We start from the raw sequence: 20,494 nt of genomic DNA, 5'->3' as shown, positions 1-20,494 counted from the left end.
CTAGGGAGACTCTCAGCCTCTCAGGATAGTTTATAGTTATTTGTGGGAAACCAGGGATCACAGAGCCATATCATGCATACATGATGTAGGACATTTCATTTCATAATGAAGCTGTTTTGACTCGGAGAGAGAGATTTTCTTTAAGCAGACTGAATTAACTCAGTGAAAACAGATGTAGCAAGTCTCTGGAGGGAATATAAAAGTTCGAGCCGATCATAAAAGTTGCACTTATGCATTTATTTCATTCTATTTGGTGACACTGAACTCTTTCCCCTCTCTCAACATAAAACAGAGCCAGTCAGTGAACAGCAGGCTCATGCAAGCAGGCTGGGAAAAAATATCACTGACACAGAGGCACACATGGGCAAGCGCATACTCAGCCTGCAGAACAAGAAACAGGTTCACATATTTGTGAAGAGAGCTCACCATTTCTCTCCCGCTCTTTCAGTTCCACTATCTCATAAGCACTCACGAGAACACAAAGCAGAATCAATTGGTGCTTGAAAAATGAAATCCTCTTAGAATTCAGATTACTTTTGTGAGAGCATTTTTGAGGACTCATACCACATTTCCCATCAGTTGTCAAACAACTCTTTTGTTTGTATTTGTGCAGGTGCTATCAGTAATTCTTTGCGTTTTTATTTTTTTATCAATGTATAATTTAAAACATTTGGCAAGTAAAATGAAGGAAAGAAAGTTCCATCCTAGCACAATCATATATAGACCCTTTCAACAAGGTAAACAAAAACAATGCTTGAACATTCTATTTGGGCCCCAATCTACTTCCTCTGCATTAAGATAACATATGGAATGTTAAAACGGAAGTCTTGTGGGGCCAACTATGATGCTGATAATGGAACTCTCTTGAAAGGGTCCATAACATCCTATATAACATAACAACTTAAATTCACACACTATAACTGCAAAGATTATGATTTTATAGTGTAGCCTTTCTGAGTGGCTCAGAAAACTATAGGTGATTTAGTCTTAGGTATTAAAAATATATCCAGCTGGAAGTGTCTTTGTCCTAGACTCTGCCAATCATCTGAAATACTCCTCTCTTTCACAATAACCAGACAACTGTGCTGGGATGTTCTGACAGGTTCCTATCTTTTCCAATCTACAGAATAATCTTCATGCAATAGGTCTGGATGCTATGACGGTCAATGCCTGGTGAAGTGTTTTGGGTCCAAACCAGTAGCATGTCCCATTGCTGGAAATGTTCCCTAAAGCATGAGATAGAATGGTAATAAATTACATGTGTTGAGAATATGGAAGGCAACGCAAGATTTGTCTCACAAGAATGTGGGAAATGAGCAAGCCATTTCAATAATTTTAATCGGCCTATTCCTAATTGGTTACAGAACGCTATGTCATCATAAAACAAACACACACATACAGCGCTGTCTCTTTAGAGCCAATCAGTGCCTCAGAGCCCAACTGAACTGGCTGAGGCCTGCGATACTAAAACCATCAGACATCATGGCCCTCTGGGACCAACAGTGATCGCGGCCGCAAGACCAGGAGTCCGTAGTGCTGCCGAGGGCTTGGGTCGGGCCCGGCCTGCTGTAATTGTGTCTGACGGGTCTCTGGCTGTGTCCCAGAGCATTCCGGCCATGTTCGAGCGCAGACTTAAGGCTATAGCCGCCTCTCCTCTGCCCGCTGCACTCTCAAGACCTTGTAAGGGATTAGAGTCGGGGTGGATGGGAAAATCCTCCTCACCCAGCGGGACACCAGCTCTGCTCCTGTTCAGAGCAGGTCAGAGAGGGGAGAGACACTGAAACTGGGAGGCTCCGACACACGTGGGAATATTTCAAAATAGGTTTTAGGCAGGAGGTGGGAAAGTGGAGGATATTGTGTAATCTACTTTCTCAGTTCAAGTTCTGGCTGTAATATTGAGGTTGGGTGGAGGTGGGGCTGTAAGTGGAACATGTGTTGACAAGGTTTTGATGAATGTGTGAACATGTTTAAAAAAAGAAAAATCCTCAATGGCCCTCGCTGCTGCCGCACTGAACGTGGATGGCTAAATGAGAGGGCGTTCATTTCCTGCAGATAAGTGACCATGGCTGCATGCTTCATGTCCCAGGTCACGCTGCGGGTAAAGACCGCTGATGCGTGGACAGGGAGCGGGAGATAGATTAGGTCCGGATGTCTGCCACAATAACTATGAACAACGATGCCCATCCAACCCTAAAAGTAGACCTGTACCACTTCCTCCTTGGGTGGTGAGAAAGGCCACTTAAGGACAACTGTTGCCAGCATACCTCCCAGAACTCTCCATTCTGGCATCTGTGGCACTAGGATGAGATGATGATGACATCATTTCCTGCTGACGCAAGAATGGAGAGAATGACAGCAGTAGTCAGAAATAAATAAAGGAGACAATGACATCATATCGTTTCAGCTGTCAATCATTCCGTTTGTGCAAACATTCCACAAATACATACTCAGGTCGGAGAGGGTGTGGTTTCCTTATCAGTCAGGGAAAAATGGGATGGAGAGTGAGAGTAAGGCAACGAGAGAGAGAGAGAGAGAGAGAGAGAGAGAGAGAGAGAGAGAGAGAGAGAGAGAGAGAGAGAGAGAGAGAGAGAGAGAGAGAGAGAGAGAGATGATTCCTTATATGGTTTCCTCTGGCTCCTGTAGAAGCAGGTTGTTGCTGTGATCTGTCAGGGTGTGAACATCTGCGTGGGACAGGACAGTAAAGCTGACTTGTGTCAGACAACACTTTCTGCCCAAGTCAGTGAGTGATGCTGCAGAAACCCACCCGTTCTCAGGCAAAATGCATACCTCCAGGCCCTCTTCGCACAGATCACCCTTTCTGACAGGCCCTAGTGTAATACTAAGGAAGCCTTAAGGAGGTTGGTTTTGTGGATCACTTCAACCAAAGAGCTGGTAACACCTGGGTTTTTGGGAGAGACTCTTCACTTCAATCTTTCAACACTGTTTATATTACAGGATATCTGTACTTTCTTAAAAAATGTCTGAAGATGTGTGTGCCAAAATCATCCACACACACAGAAACACTAACACACATACACTCCCGCGTACTGGAGTCATGCATGAAACGTTGCCTTAGCATAGAGCAACAAGTTTCAGCTAGAGCAATTCTGCAATTTCTTCAACTACAGAGACAGGATGTGTTTGTGTTCTGCAAAACACTTATGGCATCCACTTTAGCCTTACAGTTTCAGAGAGAATTACAAAACAGAAACCTGGCGTTGAACCAGATTTCATGCAAAAATAGCATCAGTCTTACTGGGTTATTAGTATCTTCTGTAAATATTTGGACTCAACAAATTGCGTCTCTCTATCCTCTAGCTGGGAAACTGGCCAGCCTACTATGACACAGTGGCTTGTACTAATGCAAACAATCCCAGTCAGCCAACCTCTGTGTCCTCAACAACCTCTGTGTCCTCTGTCCAGAGCATGTCAACTCAACAAGGGTGTAAATTGGTAGGCTGTTACCCTAAATATCAACAGCCTTTTGCAAAACCGAATCCCAGACTCTAGTAAGTGGCAGTTGTTTCATTTGACTTCTGTCGATGGCAATTAATAGATTTAAATAGATCCCACAGATCAATGTTATTGTGACAAAGCGATTTCTTGAACAAAGGCATGGTAATGTGATAGTAACATATCTGAGGATTACATGACGTTTAGTTAACCACCAGGCCTAAGAACAAACGTGCAGATTTTAACCTTCCCTGGAGCTTCAGAAAACACTATTGCCATGGAAACAAAAGCTGGCAATATTCTCAGCTAGATGACAGAAACAAGCATAGAACATGGAGAGGAAGTAAATAAGCCATCACACATTTGTGTTCACCTACACTAATTAATATTCAAATTAATAGCACAAAAAAAAACTTTCCACTGGCAGAGACATTAAATGATAAAGTCTGGTTGCCAAATTAATAACTGCAAATCACAACATGACAGAATAAGAATTTTAATGCACAACTCAAACAGATGGTGCTCAACAGAATTGCTATGGAAACAGAATTTTCCAACCAACTCCCAAACCAATGGCCACAGCCTCAGCCCAAAAGCACACAAGCACACACACTCTCTCTCTCTGTCTTTCTCACACATATACGCATACACACACAATCACTCTCTCTCTCTGCCCATGGAGAAAACATCCACAACTCAAACCATGCGCTCATCTTGTCATATACGGTAGTGAACAAGTTCAACAAAGATTTAACAAATCCAGCAGACTTGAAGTCCTAAGAGGCAAACCAAAGCTGTTTAGCATTTTCTTCTGTCAAGAGGTGATAGTACTTTTCTGTCCATACAAATAAAAACAAAACAAAAGAACAATAATATGTACCGCATACATATTTCTTACCAAACTAAATTATTAGCAAATACACAAATAATAAAACTTTTTTTTTTTAAATCGCTGGTTATTTTACTTATTTATCTTTCAATTTTAGGGTCTTCTGCATGGTTTTACCACAGGCCAGAGGAACACAACTGACACAGCAGACAGGATGACCACTTCAGGGGTCAGGGCGGAGGAGACGATTAACATGAAATTAACAAGTGAGAGAAAAGCAGATGAGAGAATTGGCAAAAGCCATTTTTTCATCGACAGCTGTGGTTAGCAGTTCTCAGGTTATGTCTGCTTTTAGTGTCCAGCAAGGCCAACGGACCTCCTCTTTTAAAGGAACAATTGAAAAACAGACATCCACTCTCACACACACACACAAATGTACATGTACACACACACACACACAGATTGTACAAACCCTCTGTGCCTATTACCCCCCCCCAACCCCCCAAAAAACCTTTAGAATTAGAAAACCAGAGCCAGTCTGAAGTGACATGAAGCCATTGTCTTCAAGTCTTCAGCTTCTTCTCTGAGGGCGCCCCTTCGTCTGACCCCTCTGCTGGCCCTAGTGACGATCCCTCGGGGTCAAGTTGTGACCCCCGGCGAGTCCGTTTGGTCACCCTCAATGTTGCGCTTCCTTCCTGCGTCTTAGAGTCTGTTGGGTCATCGGCTAGCTCTTCTGCTGTACCAGAAATTCCAGGGAGATTCTGATGGGGATCCTCGGAATTCCTTGTGGGATCTTCCGAGGCCAACAAGTCCACACGAGATGTAGCAAAGCCCTCCTTGCCCGCTCTCTCTCTCCTTCCGCTCTCGTTCTCTCGTTTCTTGTCATCCTTCACTCCCGCTAGCATCATACACCGTAGTTCGCTGTCTGTAGGGGAGGGGCTTCTGGACGACACTCGTCCTCCGAACCTAGTCTCCGGACGGTTACCAGGCGACCGGGTGGGGCTGTCTCCACGGTGACGGAGGCTTCTGCGGCTCCGCGGCCTCGCCTCTGCGTCGGCGCATCCCGTCTCCCCCGAGGACGAGGAAGAGGAGCTGGGATCGTCAATGGTGATCTTGGGGTAGCTGCAGGGGTCGTGCGTGGGGTAGAGGTCCTGCGCGGTGGCCGGCCGGTCGTCCGCGTCGCGGCTGGGCAGGTGCATGCGGCTGCGGCGCCTCCGGCGAGCCGCGTTGCGCTGACGCGTGTCCGAGCGACGCCTCTGCTGATGCTCTTCTTCGTCCTCCTCCTCATGCGGCGGCTGCTGTGGTGGCTGCTGCTGCTGCTGCTGCTGCTGCTGATGCTGATGCTGGCCCTCGCTGCTGGAGGACGTCGGGCTCCAGGTGGAGGAGGAGGACGAGGAGGAAGAGTCCGATGCCGAGGGCGTGCGCAGCTCGCTGAAGAGGACGGTGCGGTCCAGCGGCGGGCTGGGCGAGCGTGGCCGCGGCACCGGGTTGAACCAGAAGCTGCTCGAGTCCGAGTCGTCGTTGGCCAGGTCCAGCATGAAGGCCGAGCGGCGCCGGCGGACAGCACCCCGCCGCCTCCTCGGGAGAACCTCACCGTCCAGGTCCGCCTGCTCCTGCTCCTCCTCCACTTCCTCCTCCTCCTCCTCCTCCTCTTCCTCCTCATCATCTGACAACTGGGCGACCAGCAGTGACGCATTCTCCGAGCTACTGCTGTGACCGCCGTCATCATCATTGGCGACCCCAAGGATACCCGCCGAGGGAAGCGAGCGCATCCCGCCGACCTCTCCAACAGCAGCCGTGGCGGCCGTCACCGCAGCGGTCACCACCGCCGTCGCCGAGTTGGTGGAGCGCGTGGAACGGCGCCCCCTAGCGTGCAGCTGCAGGATGGCGCCCTCGCTCAGGTCGCTGTCCGAGTCGGAGCTCCAGCCCTCGATCTCGCGGCGCACCAGCGAGTCGAAGAAGGCCATCATGCGCGGGTCCTCCTGGATGGACTGGCTGACGTAGTCGTGCGACAGGCCGCTGCCGCTGTTCAGCACCAGGCTGATGTACTCCTCGTGGGTGTACAGGCTCCGGGACTTGTCCTCCACACGGCCCTCCAAGTCTCCAATGCTGTCGGGTTGCTGGTACGGACTCCACACCTGAAAGGGGAGAGAGAAAGAGAGAAAAAAAGAAAGAGGGAAAAAAAGAAATACAGAGAGAGAGAGAGAGAGAAAAGCAGGAGAAAGAGATGGATAGAGGGATGGCAAAAGAAGAAATAGTAAAGAGAGAGAAAAACAGTAAAGAGAAAAAAAAAAGAGTAATCCGTCAATTCCTCAAGCCATTACAAAAGCAACACGCTAAGCAACTGACTGAACCCATGGTATGCAATAAAGACTTCAAGTGTCTCCTGTTTGTACAGCATCAACCCAGTACATCTAATCAAAACACGCCTGACAAAAGTGCCGACAGGACGCAAAGCAAACATTTCCTAGTAGGAGATGACAGGTATGATGTAAACTGAAAGTGTGGGACTGGGACATACGAAATAATAGTATTTGCCAAGGACCCTGTTTGAAACCCAATTGTAAGGAGTGGAAAAAAGCTACCATCAAATGAGGCAATTAAGTTCAGTGGAATTCAGTGACTGAGTTTCACTGAACACCTGGCTGGAGAGAGAAATCATTAACATTGTCTCAGCAAGCAGAGGCATGTTGCCTGATGAGTGAGAGCATGTGTGTCAGGTCTGTCTGTGTTTGTGTGTGTGTGTGTGTGTGTATATATATATATGTGTGTGTGTGTGTAACTAAGGAAGACAACCCATAGCTGTCTAACTGACAGCTGACCTTACTCACACACTTAGCAGTGTGTCAGAGACGGCACACACACACACACACACGTGTACATAAACACCTTAGATTTAACACATTAAAATCTCCTTCAAATCACTTTGTCTGGAAAAAGGTGAGCTCAACTTGTGTTGCGGTGAGCGAAGTGTCTGGAATCTGTGGTAACTTGTGAGAACGCTAAACAATAAAACTTCCTGTGGAGGAGATTATGTAATCGTTCTCTCAGGCTGACACTGGGGAAGACACTGCAGTGTCACAATTGCCCCCTCAAGGTCCCCATTAACACAGCAACACACACATACACAACACAGTAATACATCATCTTCAACTACAAAATTGTCCTTCAGACATGCGCGCGCACACACACACACACACACACACACACACACACACACACAACGAGCAAGAGAGATATGCACACATGGTGTGACATGACATGAAAAGACATTCACAACAACACACTCTGTGTTTAGAGTAAGATAATGTGCCATTTCACATAACCAGGGCTGCCCACTCTCAGCTCTGGGGACCTTTGCGTCAATGTAATGTGGACTAGATTACAGGTCACAATGTTAACTCCACACTCACACAGACAAAGAAATACATGATGCCTGAGAGTGCACTAATTTAACACTCCCACAAACAGCGGTTTCAACACACACACACACACACACACACACACGCTTATCTATTGACATGATTCAGGGTGCAATGAAGCAAAAATCCATTGAGTAATTAGTAGCACTTAACATTTAGATGAATGTGACAGAGGTAGCAGTTTATCATCAATGTTTTTTTTTAAAGGTTTCCCTGAAATAGTGTGGACAAGAAAGTTTATTACCGAGAACTTCCTTGTCTGTCGCTGGCCCACTCATATTTGTGAGATTATGACCATTGTATGAAATTGCCACAATGGTTTTCCCCTTGTTATTAAATCAGTGTTAGTTTGTGTGTGATAGTATCAACACACTGCCCGCCGCATTGCCGGTCACACAGATTACAGCTCTAGATGGCCAAAAGCTGTCCATTTTATTTGAGTGACAGGAGACTGACCTTGATGACTTTCTCCACCCCGGAGGAGCAGATCATGTAGGTGTGAGGGTTGAAGCGGACCTGGTTGACGATGGAGCGATGACCCTTCAGAACCATGAAGGCCCCGTTCACCACACGACCTGGACCTCCTGATCAGAACCAGACAAAAGTGCTTGGATTACAGAGTCTCAAACACACACACACACACAAACTCATTATATTTTTCTCTTTATCTCTACCTTTCTTTCTCTTATTCAGACACAAATGCATTCTTTCCCTCATCCAAGACTCAAGAGTATGATAAGATATCATGTGCATATGCAAGCAAAAAACATGATTCCTAAATATTTTCACACTCTTGGGAAATGTGTGTGAATGGAAACACATATGTCATGTCAACTACACAAACACCACATATCTGACCTGCTTCAGGGTCTTTCGGGATTTTCCACATGTAAAGGTTGAAGTCATCAGATCCAGACAAGATGTACTGCAAAACACAATCACATGATCAACCATTAATAACCACAGCGGCCTTCAAAGGCACAAAGCAATCCATAGTCCCCATTCCTGGACACATCACATCTCTGCCCTAATGCACTGCAGATATTAAACACACAGAGTATGAAGACATGAAGGGTACAGTGAGCCGGGAAAGGGGACCTTTGTGAGGAGTTGGGCTGGTGAGGGGACTCTCAGTTGGTGCAGTGTTTTAGTGAGATGGGGAGGGCGAGGCCGCCTTGTTCTCTCTCAGAGGGAGACAGTTAATGCTTTTACTGTGCCACTCATTTGGCTAATGAAATGGCTGTGCCACTGGATGGATAGACACACAAACACACACACACGTCTCCACTTTATTAATTAACACTTGAAGATACAACAACAAAAAACAACAATGTCACAAAAGCTGGACGTAAATATTATGTTCAGGTTTTAGCATAATACACATTCTCACTTTCTCCCCCTTCAATCTTTTCTTGACACACACTTTCACTGCCTCCCTCACAGGCGCCCACACAGATGAAGGTTCCTTCCAGATAGCAGGCGCTCTGTTCTGTTCTGTCGAGACATGCATCCTTAAGCCAGTGGATGCTAATGCTACGTGCTGAGTCAGCGCTACGCTGGCAGTGCACTCAAGAGTGCTCCTGATGTACTCTCTGATAGGACATGTCTGCACTGGCCACTCCAAGCTTCCCCGAGCACACTGCAGATCCAATAGCACACACTATAGCAGACATTAACTACAGCATTTTTATGCAGTATGCACAGTCATCGGTCATAAGTTTACTTTGAGGTACATATTTTAATTGTCCTGGATGAATAGCTAGTGGTATACTGGTGGTCCTGGCTAGCTAGCGGTTCATTCACACTGGCAAATGCAGATCTCATGGTCTGCTTTGCCAATGTTAACTACTCCACATTTATGGCCTTAAATATATGGCTCTTAGTCTGATTCTGCTGCTAGCTGAAAATGCTAATGTATGTTCCAGTGCAGTTGAGAGCACTAATGTGTGAAGGTTGTAAACACCTAAGTAATTGCAGAGGAAGCGGATCTTCAGCCTCGGAGATGACTCATGGGCCGTACACAATGGGAGAGCTGGACAGGGCTATGCTGACGGCAGATACAGGGTCCTTAATCAGCTAAACGTGTACTGTGTAAATGAGTGGTCATCACATTTAAATGGACAACAGGCTATGGGTTCAGTGGGTGAGCACAGGGTCAGTTACATGAATGTGAGCACACAAATACACACAGCCGTTTCTCTCAGTCATCTCCTCTTCTCATCAGCACACACACACACACACACACACATATACACACGGCTGTACTTAGCTGGTGTCATTGTGACCCAGGCCAGCGTTCCAAACTGTTTACCATATGTTGCCAGGCAACCATAACAAGCTCTGTGTATCATGGCGTCACAACGTGCCTTGGCTACACCTGGATACTCTCATTAGCTCCCTCCCCCTACAGAACAGACCAAAGAAGAAGTCCACCCTGATAGTTTGCCACACACACACACAAACGGTAAAACCTCCATTGTGCATACCAATATACAAACTTATAAACACACACACTTATACTGTATTTCTGGGTGTACAAGAACACACAAATCATAACTTCCCTGCTCACCAAACACACAAATATCACTCACTTATATGGTTATGTCTATGAGGGTGTGACTGAACACACACATTCACTAAACGACCGCCTCAAAAACACTACTTTCACATATGTGGGTCCCAACACCATCACACACACTTCGTTATAAAACTTCAGACACAAAGCCCACAGTGTCTAATCACCCCTGACCTTTCTCAATCTTCTCTCTCTCTCTCTCCCTCCCTCTCTCATTCTTTTACTCCCCCAACTCTCCCTTTCTCTTCACCTTCCACTTTAACCACAATCCCCCTTTCCTCTCCTCTCCCCTCCCCTTCTCTCCTCCTTTCCTTCTCTGACTGTTTATTTGTGCTCCCTCAGTCCATGGGGAGATTTCAAATGCTCTGGTTGCGTGGAGGCCACAGGAAGTCAATTACCCAGAATTCAGCTGTGCCAACAAGCATGTCTCCAGGATGAGCTCATGTCTGTGGAAGAGCTTTTATGCATGTGAATGCAAGACAGACTACAAGTGTGTCTTCATGTATTTGTGTGTGTGTGTGTGTGTGTGTGTGTGTGTGTGTCTCTCATTCAATACAGGTTAACTACGGAGAGAGGATAGAAAGTTAATAACTAGTAAGTCCACTAGCAAGTGATTAAGTGAGTGAGTGCATGAGAGAGTGAGTGAAGGGGGGGGGGGGGTCTAATTTGTGTTTAAATGTTGTGCATAAAGACAAATGTGAATGAGTGGAATGTGAGACATGTGTACAAGAGTACATGTGTATACCTATTTTTTACAGTCTATGGTGTATACATTTGGAGATAGGGAATGAAATTGAGCGTGTGTGGTTCTGAACTGGTGTCAACATCCTCCAACAATGACATGGCTTTTCTTGGTTAAACACATCTGGTTGTCAGTGGATGGCTGTTGTGGGCGAGTTAGTCTGCCTGTGTGCATATCTGGGGGAGTATGTGTCAGTGACAGAGAGAGAGAGAAGAGAGAGAGAGAGAGAGAGAGAGAGAGAGAGAGAGAGAGAGAGAGAGAGAAAGGGACAGAAACAGAGAGAAAGAAAGAAAGAGAGAGAAATTGTCTGCAGTGTCCAAGAATGACTGCATTTTTTTAGGTTTAAAAATATCCAGCTGCTGAAATTCCCGGCTTATTTTGGCCGGGGTTCTGTCTGGTCGTGGGTGTGCAGCGATGACAGCAGCCATGACGGTTAAATTCCTTATCATCAGATTTCACCATTTCCTAAATTTATGTAAGGGATTTTTAACCACATAAAGTATTTGGATGAGCTGTTTAAATAACCTTAATAAATGGACCTTTGGCAATTAAATGCCTGTGGGTGCTTACACAAGAGTGTCTTAATCAGTGTGTGCATGATGGCTGCCATTAACACAGTCAAATATTTATATGTTGCTTCCCCCATTCAGCATGTGGTCATGCTATTGTTCACCTAAGTAGAGAGTAACTGTGCAAATGTCAATAACAATACAAACCATCGACAATATGGCTGAATTAGGTCAATTATAGTGTACTTTACTCAATATGTGTGTCTAAGCGTGTGTGTGTGTGTGTGTGTGAGTGTGTGTGAGTGAGTCAATGAGTGAGAGAGAGACAGAGAGAAGGTGTGAGTGTGTATTGGTGATTGTTTGGTATTTTCACCCTCTCACCTGGTCTCTGTCGCCTGCGAAGCAGCAGCTCTTCATGGTGCAGGAGTTAAAGTAGCCCTGGTTGTCGAACTGGAAGCTGGGCAGGCGCGAGTGCAGCTCGTAGAGCACGGGGGGCAGACGCCTGCGCAGTGCCAGCAGCTGAGTGCCCGTGCTGTTGAAGCGCACGCTCATGGCGCTCTGCAACGACAGACTCCCGCCGTACCGCAACAGGGAACTATGGAGAGAGAGAGAGAGAGAGAGAGAGAGAGAGAGAGAGAGAGAGAGAGAGAGAGAGAGAGAGAGGAGAAAGAGAGAGGGAGACAGAAAGAGAAAGTTTCCAATAAGTTCCCAAAAAGTTCCCAATAAGGATGGGTTGAAGACATGGGAGTTTTGCTGTGACTAAAAATGTAGTCAAATGGGCTGAGTTCATTTAAAAGACATGGGAGTTGTGCTGTAACTATTTTTTGAACAAAAAGCTTCAGCTAAATGACTGACTGGCTCAGTGAGAAACAGAGAGTGCTTATCTGTGATGTTACAACTGGTCAAAACAGACAGGAAGTACTTGCACCCAGAGGGCCAAAAAGTTAGACAAGTCTCAAGACATCTAGTCCTTCCTGGCTGATTTGAACTCTTCCCTTGACTGCCACATCAGAAAAACCAAAGGACTAAAAACAAGGCGCAGCTCAACCCTGTGTACCTTCGACATGTTATGACTGGTGCCACTGAGAAGCATCATGTTATGCAGCATCAGCCCTATTGTCCAATTCATTTCAAAACCTGAATCTCACACAAGGCCATGTGTGCTCGCTGCATGGGACTACAGCTCTTTCTCTGACACTGGCGCCATCTGGTGTTTAGAAAGAAAACTACATCAGTTCTAATCTTAGTTTTCTTAAAACTTTCATTTCATAAAGAGAAAAAAATACTGTTAGAACCTCTATGACGCATCAAAATGCATATTGTGTGTGCTGCCATATCCTATATAGATCATAGTTCTTAGATCAGTGTTGCTTGTTGTAAAAAAGGAAATGGTATGACATCTCTTTACAGAACATACTACAAAATACACTAGGCCTATATCTGAAATTCTTGAGTGTGCTTTGCTAAAGCAGCTCTACTCTAAACGTTCTGTGATAGGCCAATATAATAGTACAACAAAAGCAGATGGGGTTTTTTCCTGCAGAACAGTAACAACATAAGACCCTACCACTAGAACTCTAATGTAGCTGCAGCTTGCTTAGCTTGAGTCTTCAGAAAAAACGCAGATCACAATCAGCAGGCCACAATACTGTAGATAAAATTTTGAATATGGGGAATTCACTGTAGTTGTATTATTGGATCCTTTTGTCCGGTGACCTCCATATACCGCCGTAATAATGAAAGATTACTTCAACAGCAACTACATGGATATTTTGCCTATAAGACATGCACATATCCATCACAATAATCTGTCTTATTTCAAGTGTATGGATTCTTTCGAAATACAACATACAACCACATTTCCAAAAAGTTGGGACTGTGTATGTAACATGTAAATAAAAACAGAATGTGATAATCCTCAAATCAATATCAAACCATTGAAACTTTAACTATTTCATGAAGAATATTACTTGAATATGACTGCTTCAATTAAATCTGAAATTTAATTTAAAATTGATTTGATGCTTCAAGTTGCTCATCCAGTGTAGCTTGACTGTAAGAATATGTTATGTATAGGTGAATTTGCAAAGAATTCAAGTAGTTAATCATCTATAGTACAAAATATCAATAAAATATTCAGAGAATCCAGATAAATCTTTGTAAACAATGCTGCAAATTGGAATAATATTGGATGGCCATGATTTTCTGGGTATCAAAAGGTACTGTATTACAAACAGCCCTGCTTCTGTAAGGAAAATCGTTGTATAGACTCAGGAAACCTTCCCATAACCATTGTCTATAAACACAGTCTGATGCTCCATCCACATATGTTTAGACATAATCCAAAAATGCCACAGTCTTGTCTGGGCCCAACCTCATTTGAGACGGACTAAGTTAAAGTAGAAAACTGTCCTGTGGTTAGACCAGCGTTTCTCAAACTGTGGGTCGCGGAGACATGCCAGGTGGGGCGCAAACTGACGTGAAAAACAGGAGTTTTTTTTTAATTTATTTATTCATTTTTATATGTAGCCTAGGCCCAGGTTACCCGATGCGCAATAGACGCACTGTGTTATTCATAGAGAAGGTCAAAATGCACTAACTATACTTGTTCCCTGCTGAATAGTCCTCCCCGTAAAACAAATGAAAATTGGCCTAATTTCATCGCTTGTGTCATTACATGAAAATGTGTTGAACTAGTTGTTGTTATTAGTAGTTATAGTCTGTTCAGCATATACATATATGTGACCTGACAGACAAAAATGTGAGGATGTATTAGAAAAATGTACAGTGGTGCACAGCTCTGACCAAGGGGTGTTTTACGGTATATTGGTAATTTATTATTAGCACAATGCTGTAAAAGCTTCGGTTTTCTTTATACAGTCACAATGTCTGTCAACAGCTAAACATTTAAAACATATCCACTGTTTTGCAATCAACCCCCTCCACACACAATAATGTATAACTTTGTAGTTTTTGGAATAGAAAATAGTGCTGCCTTGTGCATTGTTCATTAGAAAATACTTACAAAGTAAACTGCCATATTGACCACAAGACAATATCTTGATATAAACAATGGCATCATGACTTGTCATTTTGCTTGCACTGACCGTTTCATTGGTATAAATATTTGCTTTTGAGGCATAAACTAAGCATTTTGAGCAAGATACGCGCTTGCAGGATATCCACTATATAGTGCAGTTTGCCCTAATTATTTTGTGAAATGCACCCTGTTGTGCAACTGAGAAAAACTGTAATCAGGAACAAAAATGTACATATTGTGTTGTATTGCTCTTCCCAGAAGCTATAAGTGCATTAAACATGTAATTTGTTTAAAAATAAGCAAATTAACAAATCATGTTTATGCATGAAAGTGCCGTTCTGAGTAAGTGTGATGCCCTCATCCTGGTCTGTTAACTTTGAGTCTGATTGTATGTTTAGATGTGTGGACTTCAGTTGTGTTTGTGATTGCATTATGCACTTTTCATCTACACTGGCAATTCTCTATTCTCTTGTTAGTAGGCCTGTATTACATATAATAAGATATAATGTTTTCAGATGTGTTTGTGCACAGTATATGAGTGCACATCTGCATGGCTTAACTCTGAGTAATGGTTCATTCAGAACCACGCCTCCGTGCTGTGCACTGCTGCGCCGCTGCTGGGTGTGTGTGTGTGTGTATATTCACACCAGGAACTGCTGTTGCCAACCCCGTGTTTGCACGTGTATGTTACCCGTTGATAATACTATGATAAATACTATACAACATAATTGTATTACACTTGTGCAGGGTGAAAGGGAGAGAGAGCTGTGGAAATGTACTCCCCTCGCCCAGAGTGGTAGAGAATGGCTTTCTATGGCTCTGCCTGCACCTAATTTTAAAAATGGTCGACATAATCTGATTACAGCAAAGACAATGGCGGCTTTCTGTTTTGAGTATAAATTAAATATAGTATATTTCGTTCCACTCTGATAACATGCAACTGCTGAAATTTTGTAGAACATTTTTATGTCTGTCACAGCCTTTGAGACTTTCAAATATCAGGTAAAAGGTGTCAGTTACGCAATGTTGATGGTATTCATCAATGACAAAATGACAGGTAACGCAACAGACAGGTAACGTAGCCATCATGCACACATTACGCATCCAGTGTGAATGGAGTGTAAATGTAATGCCACCGCCTGATCTGTTGGTTGAAGTGTGAGTTCATCTATGGGGTTTTCAGATGTGTGTGTGAGTGCACAGTGCAGAGCCCTTTCTCATTTGCACTCACAATTATCTATTCTCTTCTGCTAGAACTAAGCATGTCAGAGTACAATATATGAGTGTTCATGTGTATGTGTCTCTGTGTGTGTGTGTGTGTGTGTGTGTGCACAGGTGCATTTCTTTACTGGTTTTGGGTTTGGTATAGGTACAGTTTATCTTCTTTAGTTACTGTATAACGGAAGTGAATGGGAGATTCCCACTAAGATATAAAACCGTGTGAGTGTGTGTGTGTGTGTATGTACAAGTGAATTTCTTTACTGATTAGGTTTGGTATAGGTACAGACAGTTCATATTCTTTAGTTACTGTAAAATGGAAGTGAATGGGAGATTCCCACTAAGGTATAAAACCATATGCGAGTGTGCGGGCACGTGCATGTATATGTGTGTGTGTGTGTGTGTGTGTGTGTGTGTGTGTGTGTGTGTGTGTGTGTGTGTGTCTTCACACCTGCGTGGCTTGCGGATGTCCCAAAGGCCCACTCCCTCTTTAGAGTTGGCGGTGGCCAGCAGCCGAGGTTCCGCCGGGTTGAACATCACGCTGTGGAACGCCGAGGTGTAACTCGCCAAACAGAAGGGTTCTGGAACGCACAACAAAGTTCTGCATTCAGTCACACGGAACACAGTGTTTCTAAAGAACAAACGAGCCAGAGCTTTTTGCTACACTTAATTTCAAGGACCATTTATTGTGACCAACACTGGATCAACTACAAACACTATTTGAACAAAAGCTTCATAAGACCATGTTAAAGTAAATGCGGGACATTGCCAGATCTAATAAGGTAAGGTAACATACTGTACATGAAGCTGATAATGGTGGCATGGAGGAGGTTGTGATGGAGCGTTATGCAACCCTGACTGATGTTATGCAAAGCTAAAGACTAGGAAGAAGCTGATGTTGTGCATACCTCCATGTGGAGGCTCTCGAGTGTCCCAAATGAGGACTCGACCATCATCGGCGGAGCTGGCGAATACGTTGTCGTTTACAGGGCTGACGGACAGGCCGTACACTGCGTCATCATGGAGGAACACGTTGAGAGTCTCGCCCCTGGTGTGGCATGAAGGTGATAGTTCAGTTGGGTTAAACACCATATCAGAGTGTCAACAACAATTGGACATTTATCCAGTTGGGGACAGCTATGAATGGATAGGCAAAGCCTGCATGCTCTAAAACATAACTCAAGCTTTTCAAAAGACCTAGCGGCAGCCTCTTTGTACAGTACTTCAAATCTGCCAGCTTATGTTTCCACTCACCTCTCAACATCATGAAGGATCACCTGCTCATCATTCCCTAAGAGTATGGAGGAGAGGAAAAAACAGATTAGAGAAAAAAAGTCAGTTAAGAGACCCTTCTGTCCATTCTGTGCAAAGGTGATGTCATCCAACTGTGTCAGTTATTCTTGACCAGGGGAGCTACAAAACACACAGATAGAGAACCAACTGGAATTGGTCCTTCATAAACCTAAATCCAAAATCCTAATCCTAAATAAAATCCAAAACAAAACCTATGCGTCACTGGTTTTCATTCTGTGAACTTTAATACAAGACAGGGAATGTGTGAGAAGCTGTATTTCACCTATAAATAGATGCTTAAAACTTTTATGCAAAAAAATGCCACAAGCTAAACCTTTTAACACTGCCTTTGGCACCCCTACATAAAACTGATAATGTGCTAGTGGTACACTTCACAATAATATCTGATATTACAGCAGATTCTAGATGAAATCCAACACCAATTTTCAGAGTGAGCCACTCTCAGAGAAGTGCTATTCATTTTTAACATGCTGAAGAGCAACTATTGAAGAACAGGGTAGAGGTAAAGGGAGATATCATTCTAAGTATCAAGGTAGCCCAAACACACATCAGTCCAGATTCCTCTTTGCTAATCTCAAACGTCCACCTTTGCATCAAGTCCAAACATGAAGCCTGCTTGCCACGCTTACCTCCAGAGAACACCTTCCTGTTGGTGCTGTCGAATGCCAGACAAAAGATGTTGGACAGGTGCTCTCCCTTCAGCTTGAGTGGCTTGGCGCGAGAGTGGATGGCCTTCTCCATGTGCCACAGCAGCACCCTGCGGTCATCCCCACCTGAGACGCACAACAAGGGGGACAAGAGAGATTCACTTTCACAAACCTGTGATGTGATACCAACTACCAAAACAACTCAAAGTTGAACTTTTCAAGTCCTATCAACCGGCCTTTGTGCCACATTCCTGGTCCACTTTAAATAATTATAACCTGGGACAGTGCCTGACTTAATCACTGATCTAGTTCACTGTTGTGGCTAGGCCCACTGGTAGACACAACATGTGTGTTATATTGACCAGTGTCATTTACAGTGTTATGTTCAAAGACGCAATGCTATACAGATTTAACCGGCTTGTTATGGGGTTTATGCGATCTGATGGAAACCAAGGATTACATCCCATGTAATTACAAGTTAGTCAAGCTCTGTGTCCAATTAAGAGGCCAGGACTAGTTGCCAAAACAAAAACAAATGTAAACGATCCTTCAGGGGGGTATTCCAAGTACGTGGTTTAGTGACAAACCTGGGTTAGTTAACTCAAGAGTAGGTGGTAAACCTCCTAATAGAAGAGCTGTATGGCTTCATTCTCCTAACAAAACAATACCATATAGGCTCTTGTTGTAGGAGGTTTACCACTTACTCTGAGTTAACTTACCCAGGTTTATCACTAAACCACATACTTGGAATACCCCCCAGGTGACTAAACTGTTTGTTTAGGTCTTTTGAGACTTTTACATTGTTCAGATTCTGATATTAAGAAGCGAATGAAGTTTAATGTACTAGAGGCTGGTTTCACTGCTTCAGGAGGTACCTGACCTAATTCTCTATATCAACTTGATTATCAAGACAAATTGCATTAGTTTGTTTCCTTGAGGCCATTAAGTAGCATGCATCATGGCTGATCTTGAAACCTTTGTTTCCTACCTACATAGTTGTGCAATTGCTGTATTGCCACTATAGAGACCATGCAACCCTCAATAAGAAAACAGACCTACGTCTCCTGACTCAAAGTACTGGAAGGTCTTCAAGAATCAATGGAGTTGAGATTAGTGACCAACTATGAAAAACACCCTACGTTCCTAGATGTGTACACCAGCTAAACCTAAGGCTGCAGTTTGGATCATGCTATTAATTAGGCCTCCCAAATGCAACAGCTGATCTAAACAAACCTCCTATAGCATACTTCAGTAACAGATCCCATGGTCGGCAATATGGCCAAACCAATTGCTTGATGTTGATGGCTCCTCTCTAATCTAAATAGGAAGTGACCTAAGGTTTGGAACTACTGTGAGCACACAGTAGTTCCAAACACACAGTGAGCACACAGCACAGTTAAATCAATACTTCGTGAACCGGTAATCCAATCTCTTCAGGTGAATCGCATCAGACACCATTTGTATTTAATCAAACTACCATCTCTCTCTCAATCAAACAATACAGCGAGAGTTGGATTAAGACGCAATGGCTACTCTCCTACTCGACTTAGTCGATCTCTAGAGACCCCCACAACTGCGTGGTGAAGGTTTCAAACGTTAGCGCTAGCAATCAGCTTGTCAAATTTCGATTTGCAATGCTAGCAATGTTATATGCAATTGCCTTCATAAACCCCTGCAGCAAATAGGCGTAACGTTAGTAGTGGGATGGCCTGTGCTTATAGCTACACTGATCACTCTTTGTGCGACTGTCACAACAAACAAGTTGCAAATTGCCAACTACTGCTAGCTGCTTATTATGACCAGGGCAAACAGAGCTGTAATTGTCACTTTACAGAGACATCAAGTGCACATAAGCAAAAGTGGCTAACGCTAAGTTCATCAACACATTGCGTTGCATACAAACGGAAGACATGCCAAACGTACCGGACACAAGCCACTCTCCTCCATTGTTGGAGAACTCTATAGCGTTCACGCATCCAAAATGGCCCAGCAGGTCTTTTTTGTATAGGCTGGTGCAACCACCCAGTCTACGTCGCTGGAATTCTTCCTTCATAAAAGTGTGCCCGGTGATTTTTCTTCGGGACAGGAACCCCACCGACGATCTCATGCCACAACCCATTACCTCCTTCATCTTGGCCCCTCGGTTCTGTTTGCCAACTATGGTGCGCCTGCTGGCTACTCCCCTTCTAAGTTACAGAAATCTGTACGACAGCTGACATCCGATGCGTCTACACAAATGTAAGATACATTCCTGCCCACTAACGTTTGGCCCTAGTGTCTACTCAACTACATGTTGGCGAGACAAAAATTCTAAAATATAAAAAGGACTTGGTTGCGTTTCTCTGGAGTCGTGCAGCCATTCGCTTCCTGCTCCGATGAGATCCTCTTCCTCTGCTGTGACATCATCAAGCCAGCTGACCCCAGTCCCTTTACTTTTGACGTAACTACATAGGGTAATGCATAGGCTATATGCCATATAGGCTTCATCTACTGTTGACAATAAATAAATAAAATAAATCAGCAGTTTTAAAAAGCTTTCCTATTTTACGGCGTGTAGAAAGGTCAATTAACAAATACATATTCCTACTCTTTCCTTATTTAGGTCACAATTTGTGTCACTTTATAATAATTTATCTCTGGCATGCTAACAATGGCAAGGACAGGGTAAAGACTGCAGTTTGTGCAGAAGACAGTAATGAGTCAACAACAGATTTTTAGTGTGTCTAGTTTTATTACTCCCTGTAG

The 20,494-nt window shown here is 44.0% G+C and overlaps 1 protein-coding gene across 1 annotated transcript; it reads right to left on the bottom strand.

The window, feature by feature from the left end:
- Positions 1–3,933: 3,933 nt before the first annotated feature.
- dcaf5 (ddb1 and cul4 associated factor 5) lies at positions 3,934–20,162 on the bottom strand. Its single transcript, XM_042071853.1, has 9 exons — positions 19,673–20,162; positions 17,732–17,875; positions 17,043–17,079; positions 16,697–16,836; positions 16,240–16,369; positions 11,912–12,125; positions 8,563–8,629; positions 8,161–8,288; positions 3,934–6,420 (listed from the first exon to the last, which is right to left on the bottom strand). The coding sequence occupies exons 1-9, from the start codon at positions 19,878–19,880 to the stop codon at positions 4,846–4,848; spliced, it is 2,643 nt and encodes an 880-aa protein (XP_041927787.1). The 5' UTR covers positions 19,881–20,162; the 3' UTR covers positions 3,934–4,845.
- Between the last annotated feature and the right edge of the window lie 332 nt (positions 20,163–20,494).

This window comes from Alosa sapidissima, chromosome 19 (genome assembly GCF_018492685.1).
Source record: "Alosa sapidissima isolate fAloSap1 chromosome 19, fAloSap1.pri, whole genome shotgun sequence".
NCBI classification, from domain to species: domain Eukaryota; kingdom Metazoa; phylum Chordata; class Actinopteri; order Clupeiformes; family Clupeidae; genus Alosa; species Alosa sapidissima.
The sequence above is the reverse complement of the archived record's forward strand: the minus strand, read 5'-3'. Positions and strand labels throughout refer to the sequence as shown.